At 38.8% G+C, this 16,311-nt stretch overlaps 1 protein-coding gene and 2 non-coding genes across 3 annotated transcripts in view; all 3 read right to left on the bottom strand.

Moving 5' to 3' along the window:
* The window catches only part of ncapd2 (non-SMC condensin I complex, subunit D2), a 31,090-nt gene that overhangs the window by 14,431 nt on the left and 348 nt on the right, over window positions 1–16,311 (bottom strand). The window contains exons 2-11 of the mRNA XM_053651773.1: window positions 16,101–16,218; window positions 14,756–14,831; window positions 14,597–14,655; window positions 14,331–14,506; window positions 13,338–13,483; window positions 12,668–12,795; window positions 10,950–11,073; window positions 7,484–7,631; window positions 6,228–6,425; window positions 6,017–6,151 (exon numbers count right to left, since the gene is read on the bottom strand). Of these exons, the coding sequence (XP_053507748.1) occupies window positions 6,017–6,151; window positions 6,228–6,425; window positions 7,484–7,631; window positions 10,950–11,073; window positions 12,668–12,795; window positions 13,338–13,483; window positions 14,331–14,506; window positions 14,597–14,655; window positions 14,756–14,831; window positions 16,101–16,218 (1,308 nt within the window). The remainder of the gene's footprint in view (window positions 1–6,016; window positions 6,152–6,227; window positions 6,426–7,483; window positions 7,632–10,949; window positions 11,074–12,667; window positions 12,796–13,337; window positions 13,484–14,330; window positions 14,507–14,596; window positions 14,656–14,755; window positions 14,832–16,100; window positions 16,219–16,311) is intronic.
* Window positions 6,550–6,833, bottom strand: LOC128624587 (small nucleolar RNA U85). Its single transcript, XR_008388793.1, has one exon. It is a non-coding gene; the product is annotated as a small nucleolar RNA U85 (small nucleolar RNA).
* Window positions 13,704–13,978, bottom strand: LOC128624590 (small nucleolar RNA U85). Its single transcript, XR_008388796.1, has one exon. It is a non-coding gene; the product is annotated as a small nucleolar RNA U85 (small nucleolar RNA).

The raw sequence follows: 16,311 nt of genomic DNA, 5'->3' as shown, positions 1-16,311 counted from the left end.
ATTCTTTTGATGCAGCATGTAAATAGGCCAACTCTAATCTGAATACATGACTCAGTGTCCAGACAACAAAACCAGCATACAAAGGGTGTTATAAATGCATGACATGGCCATGCTGTTCTCATTTGGCAGAAAACAGGACTTTTGTTTTTTATTTTAGTTTTTGCAGCTTTTATTTGTAATTAAACTGTTATGTATAGGGCTGCAACTAACGATTATTTTCATAATCGATTAGTTGGCCGATTATTTTTTCAATTACTTGGATGGAGGGGAGGTCCCGTACCATTTTTATTGTTTATTTAAAATAAAGTCCACAGACTGAGTGTTACAAATGTAAACTTCAGACTAAAACTTTGCACAACTGCTGCAACAAACAATCAATAAAATCGATAATAATTGATTATGGAAATCGTTGTCAATTAATCTTATTATTACCCGGTCTAGGTCAGGCCGCAACATACACTAAAATATAAAAAAAAAAAAGAAAGAAAAGGGTTGGCGAGACCAGGATTGCGGTTGTTTTTTTTATTCTCCAAACGGAGAACCTTTTATAGATACACAGTGGTTTCACTTCAGGAGCCGACCAGGCCAAAATAATAATCAAAAATACCCTCTAACTGTGCAGAAAGAAAACTAACTAAACTACAAGAAAAGAAAACAAAAATACAACGTCTTCCCTCACTCCCTAGCGAACCCAAAACCAGGAGAATCAACATAAATGGCGGACTTCCTACTAACCACTCTTAACCGTGCACTATTTACAGAGGTAACTAGTAGTGTGTTAATTAACAAAATAATACACACACACACACACACACACACACACACACACACACACACAAGTGCATCACTCGAATCGTAACGGGGCAGAGCATAAACAAAGTCAAACCAGGCATAAGGTCATACACAGGCGGAATCGTCATACACGAAAAGCACTTCTCACCACACACAAAACAATGGAAATGATCTGCCCTGGGATGGAGACTGACGAGGCTTAAGTATACTTCCGGAAACGCACAGCCAACCAATCCTCTCGCACAAGGCCGGAGCAGGCGTGGACAAGATGCGATCATCCACTAGCAAGCCGGAACGTGACACATGCAGTAGGTGGGGCCTAGAGAAGGGGGAGGAGACATCCCATCCCACCACCGGCATAGACACACAAATGGCACATAGAGCAAACAGAAATACATTGGAGAGCGTAACACCCCTTCCCTTAAGAGTGAATGTCAGGTTCACAACTGTCATTAAAATAACACTGAGGTAGTGAGTCAGCCACAACATTTTTAGACCCTTCCTTATGCTGAATGGTTATGTTAAAACTTTGCACAATCAAGTACCATGAGCCATTGGTTGCTGTTTGACATACGGTGTAAAAACACTAGGGGGTTGTGGTCTGTAAAAACAGTAACAGGGTCAGAGCTAGAACCAATATAAACTTCAAGATGCTGGAGGGCAAGCAAAAGGGCAAGGGCCTCCTTCTCAATAGTGCTGTAGTTCAACTGATGACGGTTAAACTTATGAGAAAAGAAGCTAACTGGGTGATCTATGCCCTGAGCATCTTCCTGAATCAAGACAGCACCGGCACCCATACCACTGGCGTCTACTTCAAGTTTGAAGTGCTTCACAAAACACGGAGCAGAAAGAACAGGTAGGTGCACTACATAACATCTTAACAGCCTCAAAAGCAGCCTTACAGCTAGAAGACCACACAAAAGAAACTGAGATACGGAGATTTGTGAGAGGCAACACAACATCTGAAAAATTCTTACAAAAACTCCTATAGTACCCAGCCATCCCAAGAAAGCGTCGAAGTTCTCTTTTAGTCTTGGGCGCAGGAAAAGTGGCAATGGACGTAACTTTAGCATCCAGTGGGTGAACAGTACCATGTCCAACCTGTTTACCAAGGTAAGTTACAGTGGCATGACCAAACTCACATTTTGTGAGGTTCAGAGTGAGAGAGGCTGTCTGGAGGTGAGCAAACACACGGGCTAACACACAAATATGACTATCCCAGGTGTCTGTAAAAACGACCACATTGTCGAGGTAGGCTTCACAATTCTCTACATCTCCCTATACCTGTGCCATTAGCCGCTGAAATGTAGCTGGAGCATTTTTTAGACCAAAAGCCATGACCATATATTGGAGGAATCTGTCTGGTGTAGAAGGCCCAGTTTTGTGACAAACTTTGAATTTCCGATTCGGTCAACACAATCTTCCATTCTTGGGAGGGGAAACGAGTCCGCTTTAGTTAAAGCATTGACTTTTCTATAATCTGTGTAGAACATTTGTAGAAGCTTTTGTCAGGCTTTGGAACTAGCAGGCAGGGTGAGGACCAGGGACTACAGCTAGGCACAGCAAGACCATTCTCAAGCAGGATCAAATCTTTTACCTGATCTAAAGTAACAACCTTATTTGCGGTGCACCACTCATCAAATAAAGCAGACTTTTCACGCGAACTCAACATATGTTTGGCTGGCAGATTTGGCATGCTTTCGAAACTTCTCCCGATAAGCTTCAGGGACAAGTTCATACGCCCGTAACACAGCTGATTTAACGGTTTCATAATTCAAGCTTTGTTCTAACATTAGAGCAGAACATACTTCTTGAGCTTTCCACAAACTTGCACTGTAGCAATAAAGACATAAAGAATAAAAATATTTCCAAGCCACTGCAAAGTGGCAGCAATGCGCTCAAACACAGGGAAATAGGTGTCCACCTCACTTTCCCTAAACATAGGAACTAACGCAATGTGTTTACTGACATCAAAACCAGCAGGACTTACAGACGAGGTGCCACGATGTGCAAGTTCTAGCACAGGCGATGACTGATGAACAGGTACAGGGAGCACAGGTGCAGGAGACGTAGGTGCACCGGGAGCTGGCCTATTTTGCAGTGCCAACTCTAACTCCAGCTCCTTCAGCTTTATCTCCTTCTTGGTTTATAGCTCCAGTGTATGGAATTGTAGTAGCTGAGCTCGATACTGCTGATGACTTAACTCAAGGTCAAGTTTGTTTAGTTGCAGCATGAGCATGTTTTCCTCTAATGGAGAGTCTACTACCGCGGGATCTATGCGTGTCGGTTCCTCGGGCTTGGCCCCAGCCTCCGCTGTAGCCAAATCCTCAGAACCGCTGACCGATGATGCAACACCCGCCTCGGTAGGCTCAAGCATTTTTGATGTCTCGCTTAGTGGCGCTCTGTGCAACCAATACACTGTAAAAATCCGCAAGGAGCAACAGATCATCCTTACAGCATCGCTCAAACTGCTCTAATGTGGGACAAATGGCAAACTGATCCAGGTTAAATTTAGTAGCATTATTGGTTAGTTGGTCTGGGCACGGTACATGTACTCATTATGTTGCTTCGGAGTAAATACTAAAGTTGTGTCCCAAATTACGTACTAAACACTTACACTATGCACTCTACGGTCTAGTGCAGTGTTTCCGCGGACCCCTAGTGGTCAGTAGTGTAATTGCAGAGGGTCCGTAGGAAAGTTTTAAAAGGTTTAAATAATATTCTATATTTTTTTTGTTCAATGGATCAAAATATATTCCAATGAGATGTTTTAAATTAATCAATTTGGTTATTCACGTGCATTCATAAATATCACTTTAGCTGAGCTGACGATCGTTCATTGATGGATTTATTTAAAATTTATTTACAAATGAAATGATAATTTGCAAAAACCTATGAGCAGTAGACAAGTTCAAGTGTTGCATTGACAGATAAAATAAACAAAAGATAATTCAGAGAGTCAAATTCAATGTCACACCAACAATAAAATGTAATTGAACCTGGTATTTGTACCAATGGTATTTGAACCAGTCCGTGGGGAATGACAGGTTCTACCAATCAACCAGGGATTGCTAGGACTGTAGAATTCTGTGCTTTTTGTGCATCCATAAAAAGTAATGCATAAATACTATCTATCTATCTTTCTCTCTCTCTCGTGTGTGTGTGTGTGTGTGTATATATATATATATATATATATATATATATATATATAAAAATAAAACATCTTTTTATAGATGCAAAATAATTTTTTTTTTTTTTTTAAATCACGGAATTACACTACAGTCCTGCATGAATAATATATATTCTGGTGTGTGTCTGTGTATTCGGCTTTTTTCAGTCTTATGTAATTGGACAAGCAGTTGTGTAAAGTTTTAGTCTTAAGTTTATATTTGTTACACTCAGTCTGTGGATTTAATTTTAAATAAATGAAAAAAAAAAAAAAAAAAAAATGGTACTGGAAGTTTAACCCACCCCCACCCACCCCAACTGATTAATTGAAAAAATAATCGTCAAACTAATCGATTATGAAAATAATCGTTAGTAGAAGCCCTAAAAAGAACCCAATACACACAGATACACACCAGAATATATTATTTAGTACCGTCGTTTAATTCAGTGCTTTTTGTGCATCCATAAAAAAAAAAATGCATAAATACTTATACATAACAAACTAAGATTATATATTTTATATTATATATATATATATATATATATATATATATATATATATATATATATATATATATATACACACACACACACACACACACACACACATATATATATATATTTATATATATATATATATATATATATATATATATATATATATATATATATATATATATATATATATATATAAATTATGCATTACTTTTTATGGATGCACAAAAAGCACTAAATTAAACTACAGTCCTACATTAATAATAAAAGCTCTCTTTCACTGCACCTTGTAGTTTCTGTTACTCACTGCTTTTAGGCATATTGTTTTACTTATGTTTACTTTTGATCATAATGTTTTAATTAGACATTACAGATCTTACTCGCGCTCCAACTGTGTATCAGTGCATTTACATCGCGTGTGAGAAGCAACGCGGCCTCGTTACTAAAAGATCACTTCCATTATAATAAACGACAGAAGTTACACTGCAAGCGCGCAAATACACCATATAAAGACAAGAAACTGGAATTAAACTAAACCTTTTAAGCAGCTTGCACCAGTTTCCCTTGCCCCTTACACACAGTGGAGCATTTTGGATATAAACATAAGTGTCCTCGTGCATCACGGTTTGATCTCCGCGGTGTTTAATATAAAATGCTCGCCTGCCTTAGAGGACTTTCTTCCTCAGTCACGTGACGATTTCTCCTCCGTCTGATGGTGACTGGGGTCATGTTGGGAATAAAAGGTAACGGTGACAAACAGTAAACTGAAGAAAGTCATTGTCTCTGGGTATCTGCAAAAGCTAGCGGCATTGCAATACGTGCATATGACGTCATGTGTCGTCGACTAGGAAGCGGCTTATACTTCCAGTTAGTAAAAAACCGCTAGAGTTCTATTTGAGACGACATTACCTTTCTAAAGTTCATACACTAGACGGTTGAGTTACACAGTGCACAGTGTAAGTGTATAATACATAATTTGAGACACAACTTTAGAATTTACTCTCCGATGCATGTTTTCAGAAGAGAAGTAACATAGGGAGTAAATGTACCCCGTGCCGTGCACAGACCAACTAATCCATAATGAGTTTCATTGACAATGATTTTCATAATCAATTATTATAGATAAATTGTTGCAGCTCTAGTTAAGTACATGTATTTCTTGAAGCGACCATTATAACTCTTACTAAATTTGGGTGTTCAGTATGCGTGTTTTCCCCTATTTTGTATCATTATTGGTAAGGAGAATCACACAACATGGTATTGAAGGCAAAATTTTGGTGGTAGGGGCCACACAATCAAACGGCATAATCACAATCATTGTGCCAAGATTATGTGCAAAATGTGTAAAGCAGAAAGCAACCTTAAAAGGGGCCACCCACTCTCCACAATTCCTCAGCTGCACTGAAATTAACCAAACATTTAAAAACAAAACCAACACCTTTGTGGTTTTCTTCTAAGGTGACAACTGTATTTTAAAATCGCTACTTCTGTGTCTCATTTATATAAATATGCAACCCAAGACTAAAGCAGACAATATATAAGGCAGGTTACTAGAGTTTACCTTGCAGCTGTAGGGATTATGGGCGATGAAAGCAGCCACAAGTTGGATGGCACTCTTACACACATGCACTGATTTATCACCAAGACGACCAACAGCCAATTCCATCACTTCAGTGTATCTACATAATGGCAAAGCCTGAGGAAGAGAAGAATTATTCTTCTGTTGTTTCCAAAACACAAACTGTGATTTCTTTTATTACATACACACTTACCTTGCTGTTGACAATGCGGGTGTACACTTGAAGCACTCGAGCTCTGACGTGTGAATGTGTGTCATGGATGTGTTCCTGGAGGGTGTCGAGGAAACGGTCTCGATCTGCTCGACCAGAATCATCTAATTTATCACCACTTAACACACGTACCAGCACCTCCCCCAACACCTCACACACTGCCACACGCATACTGGAACTCTGAGACACAGAGGCATCATAAATAAGGAACATCATCTTTAAAGCAACATTCACACTTTGTACTGTTTGGGGAATTCCAGCCCTAATAAGGTCCATGACTGTGGAGACAAACTCACTCAAAGTTCACCCTCAGATTACCAAAGATGCAGTTCAGAGCCTACTGAATAAAGCAATATGCTGAGAATCTACCTGCATCCACACACACACACTGTCAGCACCCTCCACACAGGCTCTGACTCCTTCTTTTAGAGAAGAGCGCGAGTGAAGGGACTTGGTTACTGTAGGCTGGCCCTTACAACAAAGCAGTAAATCTCCACTGCCCTGTCAAGATTACTAGCCAATAGGAACACAGGAGAATTCAGACTCGCAATCAGAGAGCTCACATTCGCCTTGGTATCATCACTGGGCAATCTCAATGTAGGCAAAGACTGTACACTTGTTCTCATGCATGTACCTCACTGTTTTGTTTGTAGCCCTCAACACAGCATTATCCATAAGTAATATCTTTACAAATATCTTCATCTACGATATGCATTTTCTCACATAAATAAACTACATGGGCAAAAGTATATGAAAACCTGATCATCACATATGTGCTTCTTGAATAACCCATTTCAAAACCTTGGCCATTAATATGGAGCTGGTCCCCCCAATTCATGTTATAAAAGCCTCAACTTTTCCGGTAAGGCTTTACACTAAATTTTCGAATGTGGCTGTGGGGATTTATTCCCATTCATTCAGCCACAAGACCATTACTGTGGTCGGGTACAGAAATTCCACGTCCAGACAAACATCAGGAATAAGAAAGCATCATCACTTAATACTAAAAAAAATTATCAAAATATTTTTTTAAAATGTGTGGTTGTTTTTTTTTTTTTTTGCTTAAGATTTTCTTCTTTGATGGTTTAAACTATTCAGCAGTACAAGTGTAGTGCTTCCACAAATGCTCATTTTGTGACAACAAAATTAGGAGCTCATTAAGATCACATTGCACTCAAATACTAATAAGATTAAGGGGCTAAAAGTGACTGCCCTAGTGTGCGTGTGTGAGTGAGTACCTCTCCATCCAGGTGTGTGAGAAGCACACTGATATTAGGAATCATGGTTTCAGGAATCAGGGTACTGAGTTCAGACAAAAAGCTCGAGAAGGCCTTCACACCTGATCCCTCTCTAGCCAACTCATCACTGGACTTCTGCCCAATCTCTCTGAAACAAACAAAATGCACAGTCATTTCATCGTTTATTTCAAACAAAGCGAGGAAACCCCTCGAATTTGGCGAAGCACCTAAAAGTTCGTTTGAGGCAGCTGGCATTGTGGCCGTGAAACCAGCTAACGTTATGCTCCATGTAATGTTTGCAATAGCCAGTTATTTGTTAACGACACTAACACATTGCAAGGTTATAAACTACCTCCTAATGGGCCACCATGCATGGCCATGTTTCTCATGCTTATTTAATGAACAATTATTGCACATGCACCTGTGGAACAGTCCTTAAGACACTAATAGTTTACAGGCAGTAGGCAATTATGGTCAGTTACAATAACTTAGGACACTAAAGAGACCTTTCTACTGACTCTGAAAAACACCAGAAGAAAGATGCCTAGGGTTCCTGCTCACCTGCGTGAACATGCCATAGGCCTGCTGCAGGGGGACATGAGGACTGTAATGTAAGATGTCTAAGACAGTGCTACAGGGAGACAGGAAGGACAGCTGAACGTCCTTGCAGTGGAAAATTACATGTAACCATGTGTCCACCTCAGACGTGATCGAGAACTTGCAAATGCCTTGGTGGATGAGTGGAGTAACATCTCACAGCAAGAACTGACAAATCTGGTGCAGTCCATGAGGATGAGATGCACTGTAGTACTAGGGCTGCACAATCGGATATCGATCACGATTACGATTTTGACTGCCCACGATTAAATGAACATGATTGACTGCGATATTGATGTTTAAAGTTCGTCCTCCGCTAATAGAAAACTCCGCTTTTTTCCTCCACTCAAATCAAGCGCTTCCTACACTTACAGCCAATCACATAGAGCGGCACCGGGCTGACGTCATTTTATAGTGCCAAAACCCGGAATCGGAGATAGCATTTTAGCCCTCGAGCTGACAGTTTCTCTGTGAGTTCCAGCACTTGCGCGAGGGGAAATCGTGACACTGGCACGATGCTAAATGGCACTACAGAGGTTGTCGGGGACATTAAACGTCATCACGCCGAACAAGAAAAAACTTTGCAGATAAACTCAGGGCTCTACTGTGTGACCATTTCACTCGCATTTGTGACTGAAGTACTTTGTGCGACTGTGAACAAATATTTATTCGCACCAGTGCGAATGACCTGCTCGGGGTTGTATAATACAATCGGAATAAAAACTACAGGAAGTCCAAAACGCATCTACACCTCACAACAGTTACTTTCACACTGCTTTTCATCATCTCAGTCAACCGAACAAGTGTTTAAATACTGCAGAGAAGCCATTATGATGATGAGTAACACTGGACATCATCTGCTTTTGTCCACTCTCCAATCTCACAACCGCCATCTTTTATTGATCACACACACCATGTTCCTAAATTCTGTCATAATTGACAAGATCAACGCAACTCAAAAAAAACACACTAAACTTCAACTGTGCTCGTAAATTTTTGTAATCTCCTAAAAGAAATTGTCTTGTGTCTCTCCTCCTGTAAACGCTGTTATTGCCTTTTCTGCATACACCTGAATTGTTTTCATTTAGTTGCATATTGTTATATTTGATGCATATTTTCATTTGGTTGATAGCATTTTTACTGATCCTATATTTTGGGTACAATTTTATTTATATTTTGCTTCTACGAGATGATGCACTTTAAGGACCAGTCTAATTTGATGCAAAGATTTGTACATTAGCAGGAATGTAGAACAACATGGAGGTGAAAGCAGTGGTCTGTTTATTTAAATGTGAAAGTATAATAAAAATATGTTGTCCCTAAAATAAAAGAATAATCGTGATAAATAATCGAGATATCAATACTGATCAAAATAATCGGGATTATCATTTTGGCCATAATCGTGCAGCCCTATGTAGTACTTAAAGCAGCTAGAGGCCACCAGATACTGACTGTTACTTTTGATATTGACCCCCCATTTGTTCAGGGACTCATTATTCCATTTCTGTTCATCAGATGTCTGTGAAACTTGTTCGGTTTAGGTCTTGGTTGTTGAATCTTTTTATGTTAATACAAGTATTCACACATGTTAAGAAATTTGCTGGAAATAAAAGCTGTTGAAAGTGAAAGGACATTTCTTTTTTTCCTGAGTTTATTTACCTCCATACAGCGTCAGATTTCCATGTCATTTACATGAAAAGTATTAGCATTATTACACTGAATAGGAAATCATGATTAGAGGAGTAATGATACAACGTGACCCGATGCATCATGATGCTGTGCAGGTGTACTGTGAAAATGTGCGACTCGTACAGTGCATATGATGATTCTGTTTATATAAAAAAAACAAAAAACAACTCTACCTTTTTTTTCCGTTTATTTAAAAAAAAAATGCTAGTGTTCCATTTGAAAGGATAAGTACCCTTCTAAAAGTCATACACTAGATGGTAGAGTGCCTAGCGTAAGTGTATAGTACGTCATTTGGGACACAACTTTGGTCTGTATTCTTCAATGCATGTTTTCATAACAGAAGTAACAAGGAGTAAAATGTGCCCCATGCTGTGCACAGACCAACTAATTAATTATGAGATTCGTTGACGAAGATTTTCATAATCTGTTTTATTGATTAGTTGTTGCAGCTCTATAATACATCTAATGGAGTTGCACTGTTTGAACACCAGAGATCCCAGTCTGCACAACTCAGAACAAATATACTGTATAGAGCATGTGCTGTGCCTGACAGCAGAACAACCGGATCCAGATCACAACAACCAGCATACATTATAGGTTATAAGATTACATGGTCATGTAAAAACCATTAAAAAGAGCTCTTCAATAGCTTTCAAACAACACCAGCCCATGCCTCTGCAATCTGCAGTGCCTAAGAAAGAGGTTGCCAAATTTAGGCATTTTAATACACTTTGGAGCTCTGTTTCTGGTTAAAATGACTCATCAGGTATTGTTATAGAGCTCATTATATTTCAGTCTATCGTTTTCCCCCAGGTCAGAGAGTTTGTTAATTCAATCAAATTTTGCGGAGAATTTATCAAAAATATCTTTATTAAGATCTGTTGAACCTATAGTACATTTAATGTACAATAATAATAAAAAAATTAAGAAGAAGCAGCAGTAGTAGTAGAAGATGTTTAACTTATATAGCACCATTCTCATACCCAAAGGTGCTGTACAAACAAAGAACAACCAAAAAAAAACTTTTAGCTGGAGTGGGAACATTGAAAGTGGTGGGAAAGGTTTTTTGATGTATTGAAATTTATTTTGCATGTATTGTTCCTCTACATGAATTTCATGTGATTTATGCTTGGCTATATAAATGAAAACCTCACAGCTAGCATATTGAACTGAAAAGTACCTCATGATCTCTCCGACAATTGCTTTGATTCCATACTCTGAGCTCCAGGCTGCCACTGCCTGTGCACACACTGAAGAGAGCTGCTCAAAGTGCTGCAACAGCTGAATCACCTTCACACATGCTCCTGCAACACACACACACACACACACACACACACCACCTTTATCATCAATCATGCAGAAGCTTATATACTACTGTATATCAATAATCTTACACACATACTCAAAACAATATCCTTAAAACTACCTGCAGTTCATAGCTACAGTTGCAATCAAAATTATTCCACCCCTCATTGCAAATCAGGTCCAAATTCAACAGAAAATGCAACTTAATGATTCTCCAGTTTCAAAACTACTCAACTACTCAAGCATCTTTAGTACTTAGTAGAGCACCCTTTTACTGTTATGACCTGCTGCAAATGAGATGTATAGCTTCTGGCAGCATTCCTGAGGAACCTTAGCCCATTCCTCATGAGCAGTGGTCTCCAGTTCAGTAATATTCTTGGGTTTGTGTACTACAACTGCCTTCTCTAAATCCTACCAGAGATTTTATGTGGGGTTCAAGTCAGGTGACTGTGATGGCCCTGTAGAATATTCCAGAACAACTTCTGCAACCATGTCTCGGTGGAATTTGATGCTTGGGAGCATTGTCCTGTTGGAAGGTCCAATGACGCCCAAGCTTCAGCTTTCTCACAGACGGCATGACGTTTTCTCCTAGGATTATCTGATACTTCAATGAATCCATCTTGCCTCCCACACGCTGCAGGTTTCCAGTGCCAGTGGATGAAAAGCAGCACCAGAGCATCACAGAGCCACCACCATGCTGAACCGTGGACAGTGTGTTCTTTCTCCATTCTCCTTTCTCCAGACATACTGCTGATCCATTGTGCTGAAAAGTTCCAGTTTTTTTCATCTCTCCACAGAACAGAATCCCAAATCTTCTGTGGCTTATTTAAATTAACTTGAGCCAACTTTTCTTGTGCTTTTGGGTCAGTAGTGGTGTACGTCTTGGCGTTCTGGCAAGGAAACCTTCTGCGTTTAGTCATACTCATGCTCACTGAAACCTCAGTGCCTGTTGCCACCAAGTCTTGCTGCAGGTCTTTTGCAGTCACTCGAGGGTTTTTCCACAACCGGCCTTCTCAGAAATCTGGTTGCAGCCGTTGATAGTTTCCTTTTTCTGCCCCATCCAGGTTTTTCATTAATTTTCTGCCCCTAGCCAGTTCAGGTATTTCATGTTCCAGCTCAAGCACACCTGGTGCAATTAATGAAGCCCTTGATTAGTTGCATCAGGTGTGATTGAGACAACACTTGTTTTGCATATTTGTTCTGTTGTGAGGGATTCTCAGGGGGTTGAATAATTTTGAAACTGGAAAAATCATAAGTTGCGTTTTCAGTTGAATTTGGGGAAACCATTTGAAGCATTTGTTGTGTTTAACTATTTCAATTGCTTATTGTTCATTGAAAGTTTGACAAACCTGATTTGCAATTGGGGTCAAATAATTTTAATTGCAACTGTATATCAATATCACTAATGTCAATATTTCCATATAAAACGTAAGATATTGTTTTAAACAATTCTTGACAAAAAGTAGGTTAATATCAGGCATACAACCAAACTCTAAAATACAAAAACAAAAGAATATTTCAAATCCATTGGATCCACTATAAGAGCTTTTTTTTTTTGCAGCTCGATCTCTATATACGTGTGTGTTCACTAACCGAGCATGTGGTTGTATTTCTTCACCATCAGTCCAAGCACATGGATGATAGCATCACGTGTGGGTTTACTCTTCATGTGACTGATAGTGGGATTCTCCAACAACTTATAACAACAGCATGTCACACAGCTACAGAACCCAGGGAAAGTGAGAGACAGGGGAAATACATAGAACAAAAACAATCACAATTAGTCAATTAGTATAGAGATGCCCGATGCTCCCTGGGATAGGCTCCAGGTTCCCCGGGACCCTGAAAAGGAGTAAGCAGTAGAAGATGGATGGATGGATGGATGGATGTTCATAAGCAACAAAAGAGCAGTTAATTAGCAGAAAGTGTTGGTAAATAAAAAGAACACTTCAGAGTTTTTCAGCCTATTCACTTATTTTTCACATATGTAGTAAATCACTGTGATACAAGAGGAAGACAACACTACAGGGCATGCTTTTAAAGGGGAAAACTTCAGGGTCATAATGTTCTGAAGTGAATCAGATCACACCACCCTTTCAGTGATTAAAAAAAAAGGTTTCATTCTGTTGCCTCCGTTTTGTCCTCAGACCGTCCAAGATTATGACACACAAGCTATACTGTAGATATGTAGACAAATATTAGGATTAAAAACACTGGTGTACTCCTGGTGCAAAAATTAAACAGAAAAAAGGAGGTGTCTCACCTAACAAATTCTTCCTCAACCAGAGAAAGGCTCCACAGAGAGCGGATGTCCAGCTGGAGCAATTGAGTCAGACACTCCAACACCGTCTCACGCTCACTGTCCCAATGCAGCAAGCCCTTACCACAAGCCTTCTCCTTTTTACGTCCCTGTAATACACACACATATGAGTATCAGTCACACCGTTACAATTTAGCCTTGTGGATGTATAAACATTTTGAAAAGAATAAATTTGAACATTAAAATCTGCTCCGACCTGCACCTTTCCTGTAATAAAAAAACAATCCCTAACTAATACACAGTTTTTACCCAGATGAAATCAACAAACCCAGATAATGGAATCCAGGGGACAGAACATTTGCCAGTGATTGCCCTCAGATTACCAAAGAACATGCTCAAAGCTGTATGACCATAAAGAGAAATGTGACAGAGAGAGAGAGAGAGAGAGAGAATGTACAAGCCCCCATCAATTTGCTAGACCCATTTCATTGGGAAACAAAGAATGCTGATTGGTTGCTTGCAGTACTGTAGGTGGGCCCTTACAGCAAAGCAGTCAGTCTTCACTGCTCAGCCAAGATTACCCACCAGTCACAGAGCATATCTCAGTCATTCAGCTCACAGATGCCATGGTCTCATCACTGGGCTCAATAATCATTGGTTTTCACTTTTAATTTAATAACCTATAAATAGTACTGATTGTCAAAGGATTAAACTGAGAAGTATCATTTATATCCATTTGTGAAGATTGTGAATAAACCTTCCTCAGTTCTGTACCCTCTATTCTAGTCAGAACCTGGAAATGAAGATGACCAATTTCCAGTATGGTTATGGTCAGTATGGTTATACCAATTTCCTTGGGGATTAGGTATAAAGGCAAGCTAGAGTCAAAATCCCAGAAATATTGATACAACATATCACAGAAATATGACTATGCTAACTGTCCCAATCAAAGTTAGCATTAACTGACATTTTTTAACACCAATGTAAGTACAATACTTTGCTGGGTGCAGTGACAACACTCTCTCTGTATGAGTCACTCTCCAGATATTCAGTGAGTTTGCAGAGTAGAAAGATGCTCATCTTGACAGCATTGAGCTGCTCTTTGCGGTCTGTTGTTGACAAAGACCCAGATAGGAGTTGGGACGGCAAGGAAATGGACAGGCCCTGGATGACTAAGAATACACACGGAGAAAAGATTAATCAAGGGAGACACAGAATTTCATCACAACACTAATTTGAAAGCCTTCGTCAACAAAACCTACTTTGTATGAGAAGTTCCAGCGTGTCCTCTTTTAAAGTCACATCCACTGTGCGAAAATTCCTGAAATTGAGATCATACACATTAACTCCAGGCAGATTCAAATGTAAATATCTTCAATTACAGTAATCAGTTAAAATAAAAGGAGCAGTGCTGCACTCACTGCAGGATGCTGTACGCAGTGTCGAAATGTTCCAAGATGCACAGCGGGCCCTGACTTCGCAAAGCAGCTTTAAGGCCTGAATAAGAAAGAAAGAAACAGTAGAGCCAGATACTTTGAACTAGTAATCTAGATAACTGCCCTTTTTGGACAACTGCAAAACTGATGCAAAAATAGCACTTGAAATCACTCTAAACACTAAAGAATTAATATCATTCATCTGTTTGACAAAGGCTTATAGTCAATTTTTGTGAGACGGAAAGGAACCAGACAAGCTGGAGGAAACCCACACGGACAAGATGATACCATGCACAGAAACTTCACACATTACAATCAGTCCCTGTTTCTGGTGATCCACTGTATTGATCAATAAAACTTTAACTCATTCCTCTATATCCAAAACAGCACACCTACATAGTTGGGCTACACCACATTGACCAAAAAATGGCATATCTCAACTACATGGCCACAAACAGCTGTTAAAATATATTATATATAGGTTAACATGTTATACAGGTGCATCTCAAAAAAGGTGAATATTGTGGGAAAAGTTTTTTCCTGTAATTTCATTCAAAAAGTGGAACTTTCATATATTCAAGATTAATTATTTCATAAAGTGAAATATTTCACACCCATGGAAAGTAAAAAAATCCAGTGTCTCAAAATATTAAAATAAAGAATATATAATACAGGAATATCGACCTGAGAATAGCTCTCTCTCTCATATTATATATATATATATATATATATATATATATATATATATATATATATATATATATATATAAAAACATTTTAAATTAAGCAGTGTTGTGTCATAATTGATAACGGCATGCATTAATGGACCAAACTTATCTTGCCAAAGCCATGAATAATAAAAACACTCACAGAAAAAAAATGTGGTAGCTCTGAGGTAGTCAAAATCCTTACAGAGCAAACAGAAAAATGTTTTTAATCGAGTCCACTATATTACAGGTCTCTACTATATTGCTATATCTACCAATAATGATAAACAACTAATCTAGTGCTTTGGTCCTACATGTACTTGTTGTATGGATTCTATCATGAAGCTAGATTATGGAAATAAACTTGTAATTATATTATTTAGTCTAGAAGGACTCAATATTTATGTGCAATTGTAAACTGTTTGAAGTTTTTAAAAAATATATATATTTATATTATTCAGGTAATATATTTGAATTAATTAACAAATAAAATATTGAGAAACTCAGATAAAGTGTTCCAACTGAAATGAGGAGGTTAGCAGGGCTTCAGCTCCGAGTCTGTGTGCGTGTATTTATTTATTATATAGAGAATAAAACAGTATAGTGTATTTAAATGTACGTACTGTGGATCTGAGAGGGCAGCTGTTTAGGCGACAGCACGCTCTGTACCACATACTGATTGATGGCTCCAGATTTCAGCAGATCATCCAAAGTAACAGGCACGACGAAATCCCACGACATCTGTGTCAACAAAAACAACAAAACATTCGTACCGAGTCTATAAGAAGAAAACGTCGACTAAGACTAAATGAATTAACTGTCTAGTGTAACTAC

Source organism: Ictalurus furcatus, chromosome 20 (assembly GCF_023375685.1).
Source record: "Ictalurus furcatus strain D&B chromosome 20, Billie_1.0, whole genome shotgun sequence".
NCBI classification, from domain to species: domain Eukaryota; kingdom Metazoa; phylum Chordata; class Actinopteri; order Siluriformes; family Ictaluridae; genus Ictalurus; species Ictalurus furcatus.
The sequence above is the reverse complement of the archived record's forward strand: the minus strand, read 5'-3'. Positions and strand labels throughout refer to the sequence as shown.